The following is a 22,116-nucleotide window of genomic DNA, read 5'->3' on the forward strand; positions in this document are numbered from 1 at the left end:
GACGGACGACTCACTGTGTCTCTGAGAGGAACTCTTTGGACTCATTTAAAAGAGCGAGAAGCTATGTCCGTGAACAAGCTCAACACCTCACTAACTAATGAACCATGAAAGTGCACAAATGACGCTCTAAGTTACGAAACGTCGGCATGGGAGCATGGCCCATTACTGAGTAACTCCTATGTTACTCCAAAGTCCAAAGGATGCATCTTTACGAAACTTGACACCTTCATAGAACACGTGCACAGACACTTCTGTTTGCTCTAAAGCACAAATGGAAAGTCTCCTCTTCCCCTTTAAATCTTCGTGTGAGAGAATTTTCCATGACCTCTTTTTGGTGTCACCTCTGGCTTCCCCACGCCAAGCCTCCAACTAAGCAACCAAGGCACCTTGTTTTCAGGGTTTTACTACATAGCCCTTGCTGCCCTGAAATTTACTATATATATAGCCCAGGCTGTCCTCCAACTAAGAGATGTACCTGCCTCTGCTTCCAGAGAGCTGGCCAGCACACCTGGATAAACGGCATTTTAAAAAAATGTGTAGCCCAGGCTAGCCTGGAACCCATGATCCTCTATCTGCCTCCTTAAGTGATTCCCACTGGCATGCCCAAACACAGCCTGTGTAAAGCAGTATCTTTACCAATCCCCTCACTTAAGGCTTGTCAGGAATCCCCAGCAGGCAGGACGCTTCACGCTTTCGTGTAAGTCCATGCTGTATCACTCGTCTTCCTTACTGGATGCTTTCCCCTCACTGTGCCCCAGACGCCTCTGCGCCTCTCTTCTTAGCACAGGCAACTGTGCTACCTCAGGGGTCAGCTCTGGTGAACCACTTTATCATCAAGGCCGATTTATGTCTATCCAAAACGCAGCTTAAAATTTTGGCAACCGGCTTCAACTTCTAAATAAGACTACATTTGAAAGGCAGGTCACTGGGTATATTATGAATCAATAGAGATGATTTTTTTTTTTTTTTGACAAACTGAAATTTACACCAGACTTAAAAGGCAAAATCTGAGGCTGGATCTTTACTTCAAATCCCAACTGTTCCAAGAAGCCTTCAGTGCATTATAATGTACAAATACCTCCCACATTCTCCAAAGTAAGCTCACGGCCACACTCCTACTTTATCAGAACACGTTCGGAGTATGTGGGAAACCTACAGCATTCACCTCTCAGTAGTCAGCCAGCTAACTAACCACTCCTGCTCACCACGACGCTTGCTTACTCAAAGCACTACACTGGCTTCAGCAATAACTTCCTAAAGAGTCTGTGTGGCTCTGTCCCGACAACAACTCCCAAGGAAAAGACTCTTTCAGTTAGACGCGAGCATCTGCTGTGAGCCCCTCACCTTCTCCCGCTGGTCGAGGATGTGGGAGATGGCTGCTGTCATACACAGCAGGATCTGCAGGATCTTGGGAAGGTACGTGCTGATCAGATGACTGATGTTCTTCAACACGATCTCCAGGCTGTTCAGGACGCCATGCTGCCGTCCCACAGGCAGAACCTTAGACACATCCAAATCCTCTACCGCCCGGATGACGGCAGAGCAGCAGTCCCCTAGTGACACGGAGAGATGTGCCATGCGGTGGAACGCTAGTCTGCCGCTGACCACGGCGTCCTCCTCAGCTCCCTGCACAGTGCGTTACTTATGGTGCCGGAGTTCTGCTCTCAGGCAACTATCCCCCGCCTCTTACCAATGCTCAGCGAGCTGTTTGACTGTTGGGTTCTCCTGTTCACATTTCAGACAGGGAAACTGAGGGGTAAGAAAGATAAGGGAGTCGCCTGAGAGCTGACTCCGAGTGTTTGATTTTATTATTCATTTTCGCCTTTGAGACAGGGTTTTTCTATGCAGCTCTGGCTGTCTTGGTACTCACTGTGTAAACCAGGCTACCTGTGCCCTCCCTCTCAGAGGCGTCGGAGTTAATGGTATGTACAGCCACACCTGGCTCGCCCAATTTTAAAAAATATTATTCCCGAACACTGGAGTCATTGAGCTATGCTAAGTTTGGTGAGTTACAAAACTCAGAGAAGACTAAGAATAAAATGCCTTTTTTTCTTATATAATTCCAGGCTAATAAATAAAAACAACAGTACTTTGTAAACAGCTGCTACCATATTGATGCAGAATCTTTTGTGGTGTGTGATTTTTTTTTTTCTTTTTTTTTTCCGGAGCTGGGGACCGAACCCAGGGCCTTGCGCTCGCTAGGCAAGAGCTCTACCGCTGAGCTAAATCCCCAACAATGCAGAATCTTTTGAAGTCTGAATTGATACTACTTAAGCTTTGCACAGCCCTCTGCAATAAGACGATGAATCAGTGATGCACAACTTAACTAGAACTGTATCATCTGTACCACCCTCCATCTTGGGAGTCACCCATCCAACAGAATGCTGGTACTCACAGTCACTCTCCTGTACACTGAACTGAAACAAAACACATTACACTACCAAAGGGGGGAAAAAAAAAACAACCGATTTGGGAACTAGAACAAAGGATTTTATAGTCAGAAAGGTCTGAGTTCAAATCCTGCCTCTACCAGTGTTCTCATTTGTAAACTGGGACAATTACATAGTAAGAGCTCCTGTGCTTGTTTTAAATGTCAACTGATGTTTCTGACGTTATGTGTAAAGGGCTCAACACATCTAGTCGTGGCAAGTCCTCACTCTGACACACGTCACACGCTATGACAGAAGAGAGCCAGAGCTTAGCCTGCACTATTACATATACTTCTCCACTGCTTTCCGACGGAGCTGAGGATCTGGGACACAGGAGAGAAGGACAAGCCACTGCTCCGCAGGCAAGTGATTCTGTGAAGAACACATGACCAAAGGCTAAAACATTAGTTAGCGTTTGGAACTTGTGCTTACTCTCTCCGGGGCGGTCTGTCCCTGTTTCTGTCTGTCTCTCTGTATGTATGTGTATACTTTAGGGCAGGGTTTCAGGATGACCTGGACTCACGACATAGTCTAGTCTGGCACACTCTTTTTATATTGATAAGTGTTTTGTCATTTTTCCTCCGTAGAAATGCACAGCAGTAAGACACATTTTCTAATCAAAGTCTTCTTAACACAGGACCCTGACAACCCTGGGGACACCTAGGGTCAGTAGAGTTCTTGGTGAACTCAGTTTCAGGAGAAGGACATCCCTAGGGTGGGAAGTAGCAGCCTCACAACAAAGACTTTCTTCTGTCCAGGATCGTCACAAGTTCACCACAAAGGTGTGCTTTTGGTAAGGAGGCAGCGGGGACCTACCATCCTTGAAGTGCTTCACAGGCTCAGACAGCAGGTCTAAGAAAAACTGGATCTCTTCAGGTTGGGTCCCTGCGAGGAACCGTAGAACGATGGACATGCGGGTTCCGGAAGCAGATTTGCCCTGGGTTTTACTCCCTGTCTTATGCTTCATCCGCCCATACAGAATTCTGAAAAGTCAAAAGAGCATCACCCTTCTGTGAGTTAGACACATCCCTAGCTGCTTATGTGCTGCAGGTCTGTAATGAGCGCCTCCAAAGACTTCAACAGATACAGAGTCAAGAGAAAAGGAAAACAGGTATTGAGAAAAACAAATAGAAAAAGGCAGAGAGAGAAAAAGCCTAAAACAGGCAAGTCAAGGGTAAATTAAATCAAGAGAAAAGGAAACACAGTGAGACGGACATTAAAAGGAATTGCAAAAGAGTCTGTAAGAAAAAAGGAAACTAGAAAGATTTCAGTTAAAATCTGGGGGGAAAAAAGCAAAAACAAAACCAATTAAACCAGCAAAAGGTATTTAAAAAGAAACAACAAAGGAGAGGCGGAGGCAGTCAGATCTCTCCGGGGTATCCCAGCCAGCGCTGGGAAATAAGACCGTCTTAAGTCAAGCTCACACAAACACCACAAGCCCACACCGAGCTCATCTGGTTTACATGCACGTCTTCAAACGTTTAAGGAAAGATGTGATTTCTGGGCTATGGTTTCACAGTACAGAGAGAGAAGGAAGTATGGTTTTTGTCCTTAGGGAAGGCCATAAAAGTAATGGATGAGTTAATGAGCGAAAATAAAAACCCACACTAATTTTGCTTATATATAAAACATTCTCATTCCCCTCCCTCCCACTAAAACCATATACTAGACTAACTAATAAACACAACACAGAGCATTTTTTCCTTCCCGCTCTTATACTGCCGACTCTGGCCTTGAACCTGCCCGCAAGGATGTACAGGCATGCAGGATCACACGAGCCTCGAAATACACTTCTCGTATTTTTCAAAGATTATTATCATCTTATTTCATGTGTATGCTTTGCGCGCGCGCGCGCGCGCGCGTGTGTGTGTGTGTGTGTGTGTGTGCGTGCGGATGCGTGCGTGTGGCCGCAGAGGTCAAAAGTTAAGAGAGCTGTGAACGTCTAACAGTTCTAACAGCTGGTGCTCAGACAATCCCCCCTCAGCCTGCCAATTACATCTCTAAACACAGTTCCGCCTGATCCATCGCCTATGCATATTCAGGGAATGCACCAAGACCCATCAGGGCAACTACAGGAATAAAACAGAGGAAAGGCTCACAAAGAAAAAAAAAATCAACATAACCATTTTAATACATGCTCACTAACAATATTTAACATCCATTTCTCATAAGCCTTTAGATATTTAATAGAAGCGACTTTGTTTGTTTGAGACAGGGTCTCCCTGTGTAGCTCTATCTGATCAAGAACTTGCCATGCAGACCAGGCCGGCAATCCCAGGCGCCAGTGTGACGCTGCTTCCCTGGTGCTGGGACAAAGGGTGTGCGACCCAACCAACTGCCACACTTAGCGCGAGAAAATGTACTGACCGTACTCAAAACGCGGATAGACAGTTTAAAAATGAATATTAAACACCTTTAAACTGTTAGAGCCCAAAAGAACCTTTGTCTGAGTTTGCCTAATTTTAGCAGTTAAAGCTGAGCAATTTTAAAATACTGTTTTATGAATTCATTGAAACAAAACATGTTTATCACATGTTCATATAAATCACGTTTTAATGGAAAAACATAATTATATCCCCCAATATTTTACCACCAGTAAGACTAGAGGCACTGCTCTCGCTTCTGACTGACCTAATAGAAGATGACCAGATGCCCGTGTGGCCTCAGCATCTAATCCACTGGGAGGGAAGAGAACTCCTCTGGGTTAGAGACCTGTGAATAACTGTGGCTACTTCATTTGGATACTGCACAAAAATCTCAACAAATAGCAACTGGCTATAATATGGAATACAAAACTCTATCAACAAAGTCTATAAACTTTGTTTCACTAAAATCCGTTTCTCTTGAGCTTTGCACGCTGACCCTGTAACTCACATCAGTTACTTGGAAACCAGTGGCTAGACAAGTCATAGAAATGTCAAAGGCTGACACATCTCACTGTAAACCAAGAGGTGTATTAATCCACCTTTAAAAAGTACCGTTATCGGTCGACACCTCTGTCTCCTGCGCGGGATACGTGTCGGCCCGGAGATCTCTGTAATAGGTCCCCGTAATAAACCTCGCCTTTGCTTATTCCATCCAAAAAAAAAAAAAAAAAAAGTACCGTTATCTACCTCACATGTTTTCAAGTAACTAGGGAGCCATGAGCTCCCAGACAGAAGTTTTCCAAAATCTTACCTTTCATTTGACTATTAAAATTTAGTAACTTGAAACAAATTCTGTCATTTGCTTTCTCTGAATCGTCAAACTCACTGCCATGTTTAAGGAAAGTCCTGTGAAATATCCAAGTTTAAACAGGACCACTTCATTATCCAGGCTTTAAATAAAAATGGTGTTGCATGAAAACAAAGGGCAGCTTGCGACTCACACACATAAGTGTCGCTCTCGGTGATAACCAGTGTGCGGTGGGAGTACCTCACACAGTCTCCTCCTTCAGCACAGACCAGTAAAATGGTCCGCACTCAGAGCCAACACTCCAGGGAACTGACAGAAGCGAAGGCGATTTCGTCTTCACGTTTTTCTCAATTACGTGTCCGTGAAGACTCTGAGAGCAGTTTGGAGCCAATGTCCAAAAGATCCAGGTAAAGAAGAGAAAAAGAGGGCTAGAGACACAGCTCACAGGCCTGCCCAGCACACGCAAAGCCCTGGGTTTGATCCCCAGGACTGGACAGAACTGATCGTGGTGATGATGCCTGCCTGTAATTCCAACCAGAGTTTAAGGTCATCCTCAGCTACACAGAGTTTGAGGCCAGCCTGGGCTACAGCAGACAAAAACACATGAAATACTCCCACGATAACTGCTGAAGAGAATCACATGACTGTAGTAGAACTGGGTCTTCATTCACATTTTAAAGCCGTATAAATACCTCATCAGAATCGGAAACAAATCTGCCCGGTGGGCCGCTTTCACTACAGAGTTATCTTCTGAGATGTTGAAATGCACGATCTCTTCCTTAAAGCTTCTGTCGTCCAGCAGCCTTTGTAAGTTTTCCCTTCAAGAGACACAGCACAGAGCGACACTCAGACCAGGGCCCTTTCCAGAGACGGAAAGAGCAATATTTACAGCTAAAATATCCAGTAAGTGGTTCACACTGAAGCTCACACGTGGTCGGAGGAACAATCCTCACAAACTGTCTTTGAATTGCAAGAGGTAAATGGGTCAGAGAGATCAGAGTCGGTCCATGAGCCTGATGTTTAGAGCACGTGACACAAAGGCTTTACTTCTTAGGCAGCGCCATTCCCTAGGTATTTGCAAAGGTTTATACAATTATGTTAACAAGGACAGAGAAATGTTACCACTTTCTAAGACATAGTTTCAAATTAATCTCTTTTCCATTTTCTTATCTACAGAGAATAAATACACTCCTGGCTTCCACTTCTTGCCTGGAAATACCTAGGGTAACTTGAGAAGAGGGGGACCCCTGAAAGACATTACGTCAGAAGTGGCGGTAGGGAGAAGGTAGTAAGCATTTCTCTAGCTTACGGTGCTCACCTGTATGGGAGGATATGAGGATGTCTGTAGGTCATTATGCAATCCAAGGTTATTTTTTGCACAGCTTGATCTTGGTGTAGCAATAACTAGAAATGACATTTTACAGAGTAAGTTAATCAAGTAATACATACACAAACCACGAAATAGAGATTTAACTAATCAATAGTAAGACTCTGTCTTAAAAAAAAAAAAAAGGAAATGAAACTCTGACCTGAATTCTGTGTGAGCCTGGATTGTAACCGACTGCTCTGGTCCTGTGACAAGGACATCCTACACTATACAGGTAATATACCATGCATTAGCAGTCAGCAATGTCCAGAGGACTCGGCTGCAGTTCTAAGCTCTAGTACTAAGTTTAAAACACTATTCCTGTGGCCAGAGACTTCTAAGCTCAGGCGTTTTATTACATGTGGAGCGTGGACAGAGTCTGCCCAGCAGGTAAGTTCCTCCAGAAGACCGTCCACACAGGAATCTCACTCCCCAGGGCACTGCATTTTCCTGTCATCTTTTCTGGAGTTGGGGATAAATACTACAAGTACAGCTAACAATCACTTTACATACCCACTCTCATTCCACTGAACAGACTTAGAAATGTGAGTCCCCACCATGGCTGAATGAACATGAGGAAAAGGCAGCCAGCCATCCTTTGCTGTGCTACAACCCATGACTCTACTGTTCTTACTTCTAATACAGTTGCTTAGCGCCAGTCACACCATACTGGAGCTGACTTCAGAGTCAACGAAATTTAGTGCAAGCTAAAGAAATATACATTGAAATGGTTTTTAATGTGTGAGCCTATTAACCAAAAATACCACTTAACATCTAGAGATGGCCCTGTCCCTGACTGCTGAAAACCCGAGGTGCTCTGACAAAGGAAGTGTGACAAAAGTGAGGGTCAAAGCACACAGAATTTATGACTTACCTGAAGATACAATTCATACAGTTTGGATTCTAGATATAAGGCCCGTGGGTTTGAGAACTTAGAGAAGACTTGCAAATGAGCAATTAGCTGCCTAAACAAAGAGAGAGGTTAGCGTAGTAGGGAAGACTAGAGACCGTCTTGAAATAACATTGCCCACCACTTCATTTTCTGACAAGTATTCCAAACAGTCCACCCATACGTCTGTCCTTAATCAACCAATCACAATTTTTATGATTAGGAGACCATTTTCTGAAAACTTCAAATCTCAGGCACCTCTCCCCACAATCAGGCGTTACACCAGAGCAAAGCCTCAGGACGTACGCAGAAAGGTTTAGCTAACCCGACACTGGAGAGAAGGTGGAGAAAACAACTCGCTCTCAGGTGAGCACAGACAATTTGGGGGCTTAGTCCTTTGTAAGGTTCCACGAGTCAGGCGAGGAAGTGACAGAATCCACCTTCCTCTCGCTCACAGACATAAATACTGATGGCAGACAGCTGAGTTTAGGTGACAATGGCCCTTGTTCGCACAGCTGACAGAACATACAGCAAAGCTCTGTAACTGAGAGGTAAGAGGAGGACTGTCCGAGCAATGCATCACCTACGGAAGCAGACGGAGACGTGTGTGTCTGCCTCATTTGTCCTCCTGATTCCATAATACATGGACTCTAGGAAGCAAAGCTCTAAGTTGGTCTATGCATACACTGAGACAGCACGGAGGGTCTCATCCTCAGTTCATTCACTCATCTCTCCTCTTCCCCTCTCCTAGGTCTCATGGTCTCACTACGTGGCCTGGTTTGCCTGGAACTTGCTATGCAGATTGGGCTGTTCTGAACTCAAAGATTTGCTTGCATTTGCCTTCCAAGTGCTGAGATTAAAGGTACGCATGCGTGCGTGTCGTGCTCGAGTGCTCAGCACGATTTATTCATATTTTCTTTTTTTTTTTTTTTGGTTCTTTTTTTCGGAGCTGGGGACCGAACCCAGGGCCTTGCGCTTCCTAGGCAAGCGCTCTACCACTGAGCTAAATCCCCAACCCCAAAAATTAAATTTTTGTTTTTACTTTTTTTTTTTTTTTTTTTTTTGGTTCTTTTTTTCGGAGCTGGGGACCGAACCCAGGGCCTTGCGCTTCCTAGGCAAGCGGATTTATTCATATTTTCAATGATGGTATCTGGTAACAACATTCTAGGTTTGGGTATAGGAAGTAGCTGAATCCTTACAGAATTTCTTTTTCTTCTTTCTTTCTGACCCCGACTGTGTAGATGAGGGTCTCCGTCAACAACTACTTCACCTCCAAACTGAAATTATATGTGTGCTCATACTGTATGCCTAGCTCACACAATGCTGCCTGAGCAGAGCCACATGTGTGTCTCTGCCACCCGAGAGCTGCTTCACTTTTAGTGTTTTAGACAAGTTTCTTTAGAACACTTCAGCGGACCAGGAGGAAGGCAGTTAATAACAAGAATACCACTTGCAGCCCTAGGGATTATGAAAGCCCCGTATGCTTTTCATAAAAAGGAGCTAAAATCCAAGGAAAGCAGGGATTCCAGGATACAAGTTATGGTCAGTTTTGAGAGTCTGAAATCACCTAAGGTAACTTCAGTGAAGAACTAGAAGTACACCTTCGAGTATGACCAGATTCTCTCAGTGGGTGGAAATGAGGCCAGGGCATTCGGAAAGAGCGTGTGTGCAGGTCCAGGGGTGAGAAAGGCCACGGTGTGACTGGATAAATGGCTTATTCATTTATTCAGCAAACACAGAGCTTGAAGTAATCTTTTGCTAGGGATTATGCTGATGGCAACCGGGGAGAGAACAAGGAACTAAAGTTACATGCAGCTTGGCCGTGACCCTTCCCTCTTTCTTCCCTCACACTTTCTACTGGCTGAGAGGTCCTTCCCTCTCCAACACTGGCATCTGCCAGTCTTTCGTCTGTCAGCAGCAAAGGTATCCTTTCCTCTGTGAAAGGTTTTCTCCCAGTCTTTGCCCGTCTTTGTGGTAGAAGGAAGTAGTTCTTTACCACGCTTCCAGAAACCCCATAAACATAATCTGACCAGCCATTTGACACACTCTTACCCTGCAGATGTTTGCAGTTCTTTCTTGCAGCCCTACACTTAGCAAAGAGCATTGGCGAGCTACCAAATGGACAAATCTATTAATGCCTAGTGTCAAAACACACAAGTGAGACCTAAAACTTTAAGAGCAGCGCCAGCCTGGCGGATCAGACCCTCAATGTAAACAATCTTTAGGTAAGCTCAAAGAGTCTCTGAGAGCAGGGGTTTTTCTTCTTCTTCTTCTTTACAGTTTAGAACAATTTAGGTAAATGAGTAACCAAGGGAGCTGGAAGACACTGTAGCACAAGTAATGAGCAGGGGCTAAGTCAGAGGCAAAGGGAGGTGCTGACACAAGGCTCTGCCGCCTGCCCGCTGCCACACAAAATACAGCGCCCTCAGGGTACCTCAGTGCTCCAGTCTGCAATGCTCCCATCTTTAGAAGGAACCATGACAAAAAGGAACCACACCAACAGTTCCTCACATCCTAAGAATCTGGGGTGAAACAAGAGAGCTAGTGAGTAACTGTTCCAAAACAAAGCAGCAATCCTCACGGTGCCCAAGAGACTAAAGGGTCAGAGAGCCAGGATAGCACTGTGCGACTTACTGGGCCATACCGACAGAAGTGTGGTCCTGGGTAGCACCAGTGTCAGCACACCCCTGTAAATGTCACTTATCTTTGATGTCACAGAACACCACAGCCTGTTCTCAGTGCCTGGCACCAGAGTAAGAATCGAGAAAGACTGACGAAACTGTCAGGAGAATCTCAGGACAGTATGCCAATAATTATCTGAGGAGTCCATCTTTCATGAGGCTGTTTCCCAGGCAGACAAGAGGAGGCTACACTGCTCTCCCTGCAAGCACAGCTCCGTGCTAAGCCAGTGACGGGGAACTCACTTTGCTGCCGCCCTTCTTGTCTTTTTCTTCTGGGGCGCTTCATCTGTGGGTGCGGCTTCTTCTTCCACGTCCTCTCCCTCTCCAGCAGCAGGCTCTTCTTCCACCTCCTCAGACACTGCTCCTCGTCCTTTCCTTCGGAGATCCTGAGTGGGAGCGACTTGCAGATCCGCTGGGTAATACTCATTGCTGTAAGAGGACGGACACCAGAACAGCCCAAGTGAGGAGTGTGCCTATCAGAAAGGCACCCATGGTACACGGGAACACGCATGCACATGCACACACACGCACAGAGCTTTTTAGTCAAGCTATACTAGTATTCTTAAGTTATTATTTTATGTGGTGGGTGCTTTGCCTGCATGTATGGTTGTGCACCAGCTATGTTTGGTACCAGCAGAGGTCAGAAGAGGGTGTTGGGTCCCCTGGGCTGACGGTACAGATGGCTGTCAAGCACCATGTAGGTAGGTGTGCTGGGAACTGTACTCTGGTCCTTTACAAGAGCAGCTAGGGCTCTTAACCCCTGAGCCATCTGCCCAGCCCCTTTCCTTTCCCTTCAGTCTGTCCCACTGACAAGTCAATCACTGTCTGTAGAAGACAGTCTGTTCTTTTACTTCACTGCTGAAAGATCTGGACTGTCTACTCCATGCTGAACCGAAACCCACCCTCTTGCCGCTGGAAGCACAGCTGGTCAGAAGCGGACTGTACCGGAAGACTAATGTAAAACATTAAGATTGTATTTCTTTCCTACTTTGCCAATGTCCTTTCAAAAATGTAAAACTACAACCTTAAATAGTAAGCAAAACGTAACAAAGCCAGAGACATTTTCTTACATCCTAACAAACTGAAAAGCGGCTGGATCAGAACAGCCTTGCCTTAGCACGAAAACAGACACACAGGCGGCTGCTGGCCGCTCAGTAACCAATGAGCACAGAGCTCTGGAGAAGCATGTGGTACAGCAGGCTAACCCCAAGCAGAAGGATGCAACTAGACTTCGGTTTCTCATCACTTATAGGACTCAATGGAGAAGTGGAGTAAAGATAAAAGGCCTAAACTGTGAGAGTATCAGGGAAGAGAGAGAAGGGCCATGTCACTCAGTCATAGGGGCAATAACAATTATCCCAAGCACGTACAACAGAAAGCGCCACCTCTTCTTACACATCAGTACTAGGTTCTGTTACAGCACGTCAGTATTCCTCTAATACAGGTGACCCACTCTTACTGCAGGCCTTGCTCTGTCCCTACACGACATAGCACCTTTACAGAAAGGTCATTATCCGTAAAGGAAACGGTGGTAATAATAGTTACTGAGCGTTAAGAGTGGGACACTTACAGTCTATGAACACCAAAATCAACTTTCCTGGGCATAGCCCTAGCTACCTTGCAGAACAGCGGCCATATCCATTAAGATCTCTTACACAATGCAAGAGCAAAGCCTCTTTTCTCATAAGGGGGTAATTTTGTGTCAGTAAGACAGAGGCTGGTAGCAGGAGCATGGGGTACTGCTGTGACAGACCTGACCTGTTTTGGGAGGATTGTGAAGGACTTTGGAATTTGGGCTAGAAAAGGCATTGAGTGTTTAGAGCTCAGTAGGAAGTTCTTGAGGAGTTTGAAAGGTCATGTTCAGAGCAGTGCAGAAGACAGAGCCCCGATTTGTGACGTTTCAGAGGAGAATTTAGCGACTCTGTCAGAGCTGTTGCTACTTTGAATTGAGATTCTGTGGTTCTGGTCAGCTGGAACCATAATTAACAAAAGAGCAACCACCACTGCAGTGGGACCTTTGTGTTACTAGGACAATGGATGCTGGTTAGCTGGAGATGAGAAATTAGGGGTGATTAAGGCGACCAGCGTCACTGAGGTGAAATCTTCTGCGAAGTGCTTCCTAAGAGCACAGAGAGGCTGTGCTCCAGAAGTGGCCAATGCTGTACTGGCAGCTGGACTTGGTAATGTGTACGAGTCACCCGGGACCTTATACTTTTCCACCATTGACTTGTTGCATGTCCTGCTCCTCTCTCTCTCTGTTTGTAAGATGGCTCTCATCGTGCAATCTTGCTTGACCTGGAACCTATGCAGACCAGGCTGGCCTCCGACTCACAGAAATCCACTTATTTCTGTCTCCGAGTGCTGTAATTAAAGATGTGTGTGAAGACACCTACCTTCTCTGCCCTTCCTGAGCTTTTGTAAGCAGCAGTGTCAGCGTGTGACTGAGGAAAGCGTCAACAGAAGCGCCCTCTCCGGCCCACGGTCCTGCTCAGTCACCAATCTCCATCTTACGACCAGAACTCACAGGTTCCAGTTTTCTTCTCCACGTTCTCTAGAGCTCATTTGATCAGACTTCCATCCAGATTAAGTAAAGCAATGCACTAATGTCTACGTGTATCCCTCTGGGTACAGCCTCCCGAGGCCAAAGGTCAGCTTTTCTTCCACGTACGACTGTTCAGAAACACCCAATCTTCTGATCCAACTGACCATCTCTCCCTTCAACATTTATCCTTAAACTAAGAGGTGATGCTATTTCTTGAGGGAAAATGAGGAGTTAACATGCTAGGAAGTTCATGTCCATGTCTTGTTCCTGTTCCTACTTCCCCGTCCTGCCCTCCTTTGCTGGTTCCGAATCTCCTCTTATATCCATCTACTGAAAATTCTCAATGTATTACCTCCATGCCAACCCTTTTTTTTGAATGTAAACATTCTAAACCTCATGCCTACTTGCCCTTCTTCTTGGGTATCTATCTACCTGGTATCCTGAACTTAACGCAAATTCAAGTGAACCAGCAGCTTCTGCATTCCTTTCCTAGTTGCTCAGGTTACAACCCTGAGAGGGATTCAGTTTCCCCACTCCTTTCTAATCCCCAAAACCAACACAACCTTCAAATCACAGAAAGCGGACCTGGTTAGAATCTTCTCAAAGTTTTTTTTCCCTTCTCCTCTCAACTGGAATTCTTTTTAAAGATCCATCCTTAACCCTATGACCTTGGTCAGACCACCGCCAGCCTTTCTTAGACCTGTAATCTCCACTGACCTCTCTTCCCTCACTGCTGCCTTTCTACAACCTATTCTTAAAGCAGCATCTACAAGTCCTTCACGCTTCTGCTTAAACGTCTCTCTTCTCTGACAATGAAGGCTAATCGCCTCTCTCTCACAAGGCCAGTTAATTTCCTGCTACCTCTACTAACTCTCCTTAGATCATGCCACACAGGTCACCCAAATCTCCTTTCTGTTCCCTGGACAACCTCAACATGCTGTGGTTTATGTCTTGTTCAATCTAACCCCATACCTTCTTCCCATGTGACAAAGCACACCAGAACAGAACATACACTTACTATTTACTTCTATACAACATATCCTTTCAAAGCAATCGAGACTCTCAGACTCACACACTCAAAACAAAACAAGGTTTCAGAAAGCTCTTATCATTCTTCAAGAGCACATTCCTCAGCACTGAGACGCAGAACAGCAGACATGGTTATGTCACTCCCAGGCAAGTACAGAAACAATGAACAGGGAAAGAAACAGCAAGGCCTTTGTACACTGACCAAACTCAACATAACCCTTCCTTTGTGGTAGCCTGACCTATTTTTATTAGCACCGTTTGTATATTGATTCATATATAATTAAATAGTGAACAAGACTAGCTTAGTGTTTACCTGAGGGAGGAAGTGCTTTGCAGACATGATAATGGTTTGAAACATGACAAACATGCAAAATGCCCAGCCAGAGGGGAGGCTGATACCTCACCCTCACTGTGCCAGGGCCAGAGTCCGAGCTACTTACTTGATAAATCTCAGGAAAAGTGGGGAGAGTTCCCTGGACCTTGGCTCTACCCTCTCTGGGAATTTGGCCAAAGCTTTCCAGAGCAAGAACCGGAAGTTGGTGTGGTCCAGTCGCTCCCGACAGTCGGTCTTCAACGCTAGCTGTTGCTGGTAAAGAGTGCCAACGTCTCCTTCCTGGGTTTGCTCCCAGCTTCCACCTCCCTCAGACTCTTCATCTCTCGTATCCTTCTGCAGTTCTTTCTCTGCAAGAGACTGGCATCACCCTCATGCCTGTAGACCACTGCTTACCCTCAAGACAGGACCTGCGCTTCCTTGCAGCGCAGAGAGAACAGTGCCCGTCTCAGAATGCTATCCTATCAGCACTGGTACCCAGCCTTCCCAGCTCCTGCTCATACCAGCATGTGAAGCTGCCTTTTCTAGATGTTCATAGCAGACATTCCAGAATTGCTTGTTTTCCATTCCATGGGCATGAGAACTAAAAGAAAAAGATCATAAAATACATGACACAGCATGGTCTTCAGTGTGAAATATCCCACTAGAAAAATGTAAAAGAATCAACTAAATGTTAATTGGATTAACCTTCACCATGAGGTTAAATCTGTTGTTTTTACACTGCACAGACTACATACTTTATTTTATCAATATTTGATTGTGCACATAATGCACATGAATGAGTGGGGGCACACATATACCGGTGTCTGTACAAAGGACGGATGTCAGATTATTTGGGGAGTTGGGTTCTCTCCTTCTACTGCAGGATCCAAGGATTGAACTCAGGTCATCGGACTGTGCATAACGACTTTTACCTGCTGAACCACCTTGCCAGCTCACAGAAACTATTTTCATAGTCATAAAAGACCACACAATAGTTTTTAAAATGTAAGTAGATACATGCAAGGCTAGTTTTGTTGTTGATGATACTTTGAATCAGTCTTTCTCTGAAGTCGCAAACTGTCAGAAAATCTGCTGGCCCCACCACCAAGTGCTAGTCATGAACTATCATATTAACCGAAAGCAACTTGGGGAGGGAAATGTTTTTGTCTTGTAGTTCCAGCTCACCACTCATTGATGGAAGAAGTCAGGGCGGGGTCTCAGAGCAGGAGCTAGAGGCAGAAAGCATGGCGGAGCGCTGCTTGCTGCCTTCCACCCAGGCTTAGTGCACCTGCCTAGGGACTGTGCTTCCCACAGTGGGCTGGGCGCTCCCACACTAATGAGCAATCAAGACAAGTCCTCAGACAAACCTAATATAAAGAAGCTTACTCACTGACTCTCTTCAGGTGACTCTGGACTATGTCAGGTTGACAAAGCTAAGAGGGATAGCATGTGAGAGAGGACCCACTAAGGAAAAGAAATTGCTGGAGAGAAAATAACAGCTGCACTCAGAGTTAGTTAAAACTATCTATTTCTCTGCACCAAACTCAAGTAAACGTTCTCTATTTGAAATACGCTTCTAATGTCACCACCCCGGTGACAGAGGTAGAGATAGAGGGGGCAGACCTGTGTTAGTTCAACCTGTGCTAGTCCTCAGCGCTGGCCCCAGGCCAGTCAGGAATACACTTAGAATCTGCCTCAAACACTTTTCAGAACTTAATGCTGAGACATGGCAAGGATCTAGTAAGATTGGGAAAGGCTGGGCACATGACGCATCTCTAGTCCGACAGAAAGCCTGAGGAAAGCGTACAGGACATCTGTGAAAGGACAGATTTCTCTATCTCAGCACAGCATATGTTTGAGTTAAAGGTGTGTGTGTGTGTGTGTGTGTGTGTGTGTGTGTGTGTGTGTGTGTGTGTGTGTGTGTGTGGGGTGTGCTATGCTAAACAGCTAGGATTTTGAAAAGTCCTTATTTTTAAAGTATGGTTTAGTGATTTAGTATGTGAAATAAAAATCTGTAATTACCACAATCTGTCTTTTGATCATATACACAGCATTATACAGTAAGAGGAAAACTCTCCAGTCATTTGAGTGCACAGGAACATTTGTACAGTGGCCTACTGAAAGACAGGCCCTAGAGAGGAAGAATCTCTGTCTTTCTTCCTCGTGTTGTCTCGCAAAGGAGACACTTAACACTTACCCATACGTACACGGAACACAGGCCCGGCCCCGGCTCCGCCATTCTGCATCAGTGAAAGTGAACGGCCCCACCGCTTAGCCCAGGCTTACCTTATGAGCTCAATGACAGGGTCCCAGAGGGCACTGAAGTTTATGTACAGCATGCCTAACAGGTAACGGAGTGGCACCTGCAAGTCCAAGAAACTGGGTGAGTAAGCATGTGACAGGCTGTGAGAGGAGGTCAGAAGATAAGTGCTCAAACGCACACGCCCTTGGACAAAGCGGGGTTTGGGAAGAAGCTTGCGTTTACAAGAGAAGGTTCCTGGTATTAACCCAGAATTCAGTGTGAAATAATTTTTTTCCAGCTCCTAAAATCTTACTCATACTCATTAGAACACAGTATGCAAGCTCATCCCAGATGTTCACTCCCATATAGTCAACATCTAAATCCAACTGGGAATAAGATTCCATCATAATCACTATCATGATCCAAAGCCTCATACATTAATAAAGTGTAGACATTAAATCCAAACCAACCCCAAAACCCCAAGTTGTAGGAATGGTGACTGACGCCTCCTACATCTGCTGATGCCCGAGTTTATTCTTTCTTGCTTTTGGGGGTGGTGGTGTCTCTTTTTATAGCCCTGGCTGTCCTGGAACTCACAATGCAGACCAGGCTGGTTCAAGCTCACAGAGATCCGCCTGTCTCTGCCTCTCAAGCTGTAGGATTAAAGACCTGTGCCACCATGCCTGGCTAGATGCCTGAGTTCTCTAACCTGTGCAGCCTTCTCAGTCAGCTTCCACATGGCCTTCGTTATTATCAACACTCCACCTTCCAGGTTACACACCATGGAGAATGGTAGATTTTTTTTAAATTTGGGGGTGGGATGTAGATATATGTTCTGGCTGTAATCCCCGTCTCAAATAAAATGTAGAGAACACTAATATTCAGGCCAGCAAAGAAGGAGCCTAGATGAAGAGGAGTTCCTTTCTCAGCCTTGCTCCTAATGAGTCCATGAAGGATTTCCCAAAGCCAAAGCCAATATCCTGCAGCTCTGAATAAATGTGGTGAAGAATATTGGCTTTAAACCTCACGTAATGTCCTCCCTTGTAAGGAGTCATTTCTAAAACGGGACTAACACTGCCCACGCTTGGCTGTGAGAATGGACGGAGATTCTATGGGAAGGAGTTTGAATGGAAAGGCATGTTGTGAATTACAGAGTACAAACCTTGTTCTTTCTAGGCTGGTTTGGTTTCGTGCATACACTATTGATTAGCAGGAGCTTGCTCTTACAGTTCTGAATGGAAGCACTCGAGCTTTCTGGACCGAGGCAGGGGTGCACAGCAATGGAAAGCATGAACCATGCACGATCCTTGACACCTCGGCTGAATCCCAGTTCCTCCAACGAGGCACTACATGACCTTGAGCAAACCTGAAGCTCACTGTGCCTCAGTTTCCTTTTCTGCAAAGTATTATAAGCTGCCTCCCATTCCCTGTGCTTCTGGGCATACCTAAATCCAGCAAGAAACAATACTTGGCTTTTAAGATATTCTTTCTCAAAGAAGAGACTTTAAGACACAACACTGAGTTGTTCTTTCTTGACATGGCAAGGACAGAACTGAGGCTCAACACTGACAACTCTTCTTTACTCTTAGTCTTTGTACATTTTACAGGCCATGCACACAGTGTGGCTGTTCTCACGGGTGCTCATTTCATGGCCATTCTCTGTAAAACCTAGCCAGCAATTCTTCAAAAGCAGTGGCCAGAGAGCATTACAACATGAAATGATCTTGATATAGAAGGACTATGTTTTCCTAGTCTACTGTCAATGGGTTTTGCCTAGAATAAAACCAAAAAACAAACAAACAAAAATGTCCTGTTTTCATTCATTCTGTTTCAACATATACTGAACTGCTTATGTTTAAAAAACAACCTAATAAAGAAAAGTGTACAATTGTGTCCTGGGTAGGGATCAAAGAGCGCACGCTCTATAAATTAACCCATCTTCACCCAACACCTACTCAGTGGAGCAGAGCACTGTGCTCAGATGAGTTAAAGACCTAAAGTCCTCAAGGAATATATGATCTGGGGAACTCCTTCCAGAATCTACAGGTAATCAGCAGCAGACCGATCAACCATCGACAGCAGGATGGCTGTGGACGGAGAGCGCATCTGTGACATCAGAGATGGATTGTGGTATCAGTATTTCCCAGAGCCTGGAGACCACATTCATGTGCAGAACCTGTGTGTGTCAGACCTCACTTCCTTTGCACATCTTCCTCTGCAATGGGACAATACCACCTCCTTAAAGATGCAGCCAAACATCACCCTTCCAGACATTTCCAGACTCTTGAGAGGATGGAAGGTCCCCTAGTCCTTGCCCTCGACGCTGTCTCGCTGAAAGCAGAGGCAAAGCTTTTGTTCCTCACCAACACCTGGTCACTGCTGGCAACAAAATGCTCGGTTAACACCCCTAAGAACTAGTATAACGTGCTTAAACGCCAGCTTGTTTTGTATTGGGATTTTAGATTTATTTCGTGTAGTTCCTATAGCAACAGTGGGCTACAGACTATTGTTTCCCTGGTTCACAAACAAGGAAATGGCGTTACCCACCCTTCACCTTGGCAGTCATGAGTTCTTTACTTAAACTCTTGTGGGGCTACTAGGGACCAGGAGTCAGCTCTGTTTCTCACGTGATACATTTCTGCAACCTACTCCCACACGCACCAATTGTACTCTACCCTGTATAGCTTCTTTTAAAGGACAGAACCCACATTTTAGAACTCTTCTGTCAACAAAATTGGTTTCTGTTTCTTTCTGTCTGTCTGTCTGTCTGTCTGTCTGTCTGTCTTTCCCTCTTTTTCCATCTCTCAGTAAGGCTGATGAAGCCAGACACCAGCTGAAGTGAAGTCTTACACTTTCAAATGCTCACGTGCCATAACTAGGTAAGAAACACAAGGAGAAACCCCAACTGCTCTCTCGGCAAAGCAACACAAGAGTGACAGTCACTGTGTCACACCTTCACATACTCAGAAGGACACAGGCTGAAAGAACGACTTAATTGGAAGCATGGAAGAGAAGCAAGGTTTGCTTTACCTTGTAACAAGAGTATTATCATTGTTGACAACTATGTGGTATGACCTCCCAAATAAAATTTAAAACACACTTTGAGAAACAATTTTAAAGGTAGGAAGAAAGAGAAAGAAAGACAGACAGACCCCACCGTTACCTCCTGCAGTGGTCCCTGAGGGACGGCACTCTGTACCACGTCATGCCTCAGCTTTCTCAAGTGCAGAAGCTTCTCTCTGTAATCGCTCACAGTTGCTGGCACAAGTTCCGCCTGGCGTAGTATAGCGAAGGCTGACTGCTGCTCAGAGAGCCCATCATCCTGAGAAGCCAGACAAGACCCAAGGCAGGTCAGAACTTTGATTCCAAGCGGAACGTGAGGCATGACTAAAAGGTTGTTCTGTGAGACAGGGTCTTACTATGCAGCTCTGGTTGGCCTGGAACTTGTTATGTGGTTCAAGCTGACCTCAAACTTATAGAAAATACCTGTTGCTTGCCTCTCAAGTGCTTGGATTAAATGTGTGAGCCACTACACTCAGCTGAAAGGTTTAAAAACAAACAACCCAACCAAGAACATGCTGGAGAAGGATGATCCCGAAACCTTGTCTCAAAATATAATGATCAGGGTTGGAGAGGTGGCCCAGAAATTAAGAGCAATGGTTGCTCTTCCACAGGACCCTGGTTCAATTCCCAGCACCCGCATGGTAACTCATAAACCACCTGTAACTTCAGTCCCAGGAGAGGATACCTCTTCTGGCCTCCTTGGGCACTAGACATGTACACATTGCACAGATATACATGCAAGTAAAATATCCATATACATAAAAATGATTAGCTCTAAAGACATACAAGCAACAGCAAGTGGACTTAGCAGGTCCTACTTATAAATCTATTCACATTTAAATAAATGTAACAGTAAAGAGTATGAAGTGGCGGGCTGGGGGTGGTGTAGGAGAGGTTGGAAGGGGAAGTGACATAACTATATTTTACATAAAACAATTAGGTAGCAAACCATACAAAATACCAAAATCAACCTCTAGCCTCTATATTCATGTGCACTAAATGCATGTGCACGCGCACGCGCGCACACACACACACACACACAGTCCACACACACACAGTCCACATACACAGAGTAAATAGGAAATTGTCAAAAGGATTCAAAGGATTCAAACTGTGAGCATCTACTAAAATAAAAAACTATATGAGAGTGTGTGTATATGTATATACACTCTCACATATATATATAATATATATATACTCTCACTGTGCTATTCTACTTCTAGTATTTGCATAATAAAAATAATTCTGTACATGCAAATATCTAATCTAAGGGAGTTTGCTGTAGTGCTGTACAAAATAGTGAAAAATGGTAATTAAAGCCTAACTTAAGTTTCCATCAACAGAGGAATCAGTGAGACTTTAAACTGTGGGAACTATTTAAACTTCAAAAGGAAAGAGGCAAAACCAGAGGCACCAATATAGAAACTCATATGGCAACACGAGCCTTCACCACATCTGCTACCCATGAGATTTGAAAGGACATTTAGTAGACTTAGTGGGAGACAAGAGTATGAATTCAAAAATACCAATTTTTATTATACATGTTTACATAGTTTTCTGCTAAAATATCACTTTGAAAATTAAATAACACATATTAATTATGTTTTGTCTATTTATACTATCCACTCTAATAATTACAATACCTCCATTGAAACAGGAAGCTGGATGTCAAAATGATTTAGGATCCTTATTGTCAAAAGCCGAATCTAGAGAGAGATACAAGGGAGATTTCAAACTGCAAAGTTTAATTGAAGGAAGAAACTGCCCGCAGCTCAGAAAACCCAAGAGGCACCGTCTCAGGCAGAAAGCCCACCTTTTCTGGTTCTTGTTTCATACCCAACAATGACCAACACTTAATTCCAACAGTGAACGAATTGAAAATAGGCTGAGACTGAGAGGTGAGGCTGCCCAGTACACAGTAACACTGTTGTAGCTATGGCAGTAATGAAGCACCAGGGCCTGACTACGCTTATATACAATTCAACTTCAACCAGCGGCTCCAGACTCCTTAGCAACACGGGTGTTCCACAGACTCAAATAAGCAGGTGAACCACTGAAAATTCTTTCTTTTCGTTTCCCTCTCCCTCCCTCCCTTCCTTCCTTCATTTCTTTTGGCCTTTTTCAAGACAGGGTTCTTACTAAGAAGTCCTGGCTGTCCTGTGCCTCACTATGTAGACCAGGCTAGCTTTAGACTCACACAGATCGGCCTCCAAGCACTGGGATTAAAGGTGTACGCCACTACTCCTGGCTGAAGTTCTTGGTTTTTTTCTAAATTTGGAAACGTTTTGAGAACAGCAGCATATCACAAGAACGCATTCTAGTGTTAAGCTGTAAGACATATAGGCTGTCCACCTATTAATGTAAGCACAATTTTCTAGTCCATAAGAT

General features: G+C 44.8%; 1 protein-coding gene across 1 annotated transcript in view; it reads right to left on the reverse strand.

Moving 5' to 3' along the window:
• Utp20 (UTP20 small subunit processome component) overlaps nt 1-22,116 on the reverse strand; it is an 80,986-nt gene that overhangs the window by 40,090 nt on the left and 18,780 nt on the right. Inside the window, exons 17-27 of the mRNA NM_001434545.1 lie at nt 21,372-21,434; nt 19,829-19,987; nt 16,710-16,786; nt 14,945-15,024; nt 14,551-14,791; nt 10,783-10,968; nt 7,844-7,934; nt 6,922-7,007; nt 6,296-6,421; nt 3,246-3,412; nt 1,345-1,553 (exon numbers count right to left, since the gene is read on the reverse strand). Coding sequence (NP_001421474.1) covers nt 1,345-1,553; nt 3,246-3,412; nt 6,296-6,421; nt 6,922-7,007; nt 7,844-7,934; nt 10,783-10,968; nt 14,551-14,791; nt 14,945-15,024; nt 16,710-16,786; nt 19,829-19,987; nt 21,372-21,434 — 1,485 coding nt within the window. The remainder of the gene's footprint in view (nt 1-1,344; nt 1,554-3,245; nt 3,413-6,295; nt 6,422-6,921; nt 7,008-7,843; nt 7,935-10,782; nt 10,969-14,550; nt 14,792-14,944; nt 15,025-16,709; nt 16,787-19,828; nt 19,988-21,371; nt 21,435-22,116) is intronic.

The sequence above is a fragment of the Rattus norvegicus genome, chromosome 7, assembly GCF_021556685.1.
Source record: "Rattus norvegicus strain SHRSP/BbbUtx chromosome 7, alternate assembly SHRSP_T2T, whole genome shotgun sequence".
Lineage (NCBI taxonomy): Eukaryota > Metazoa > Chordata > Mammalia > Rodentia > Muridae > Rattus > Rattus norvegicus.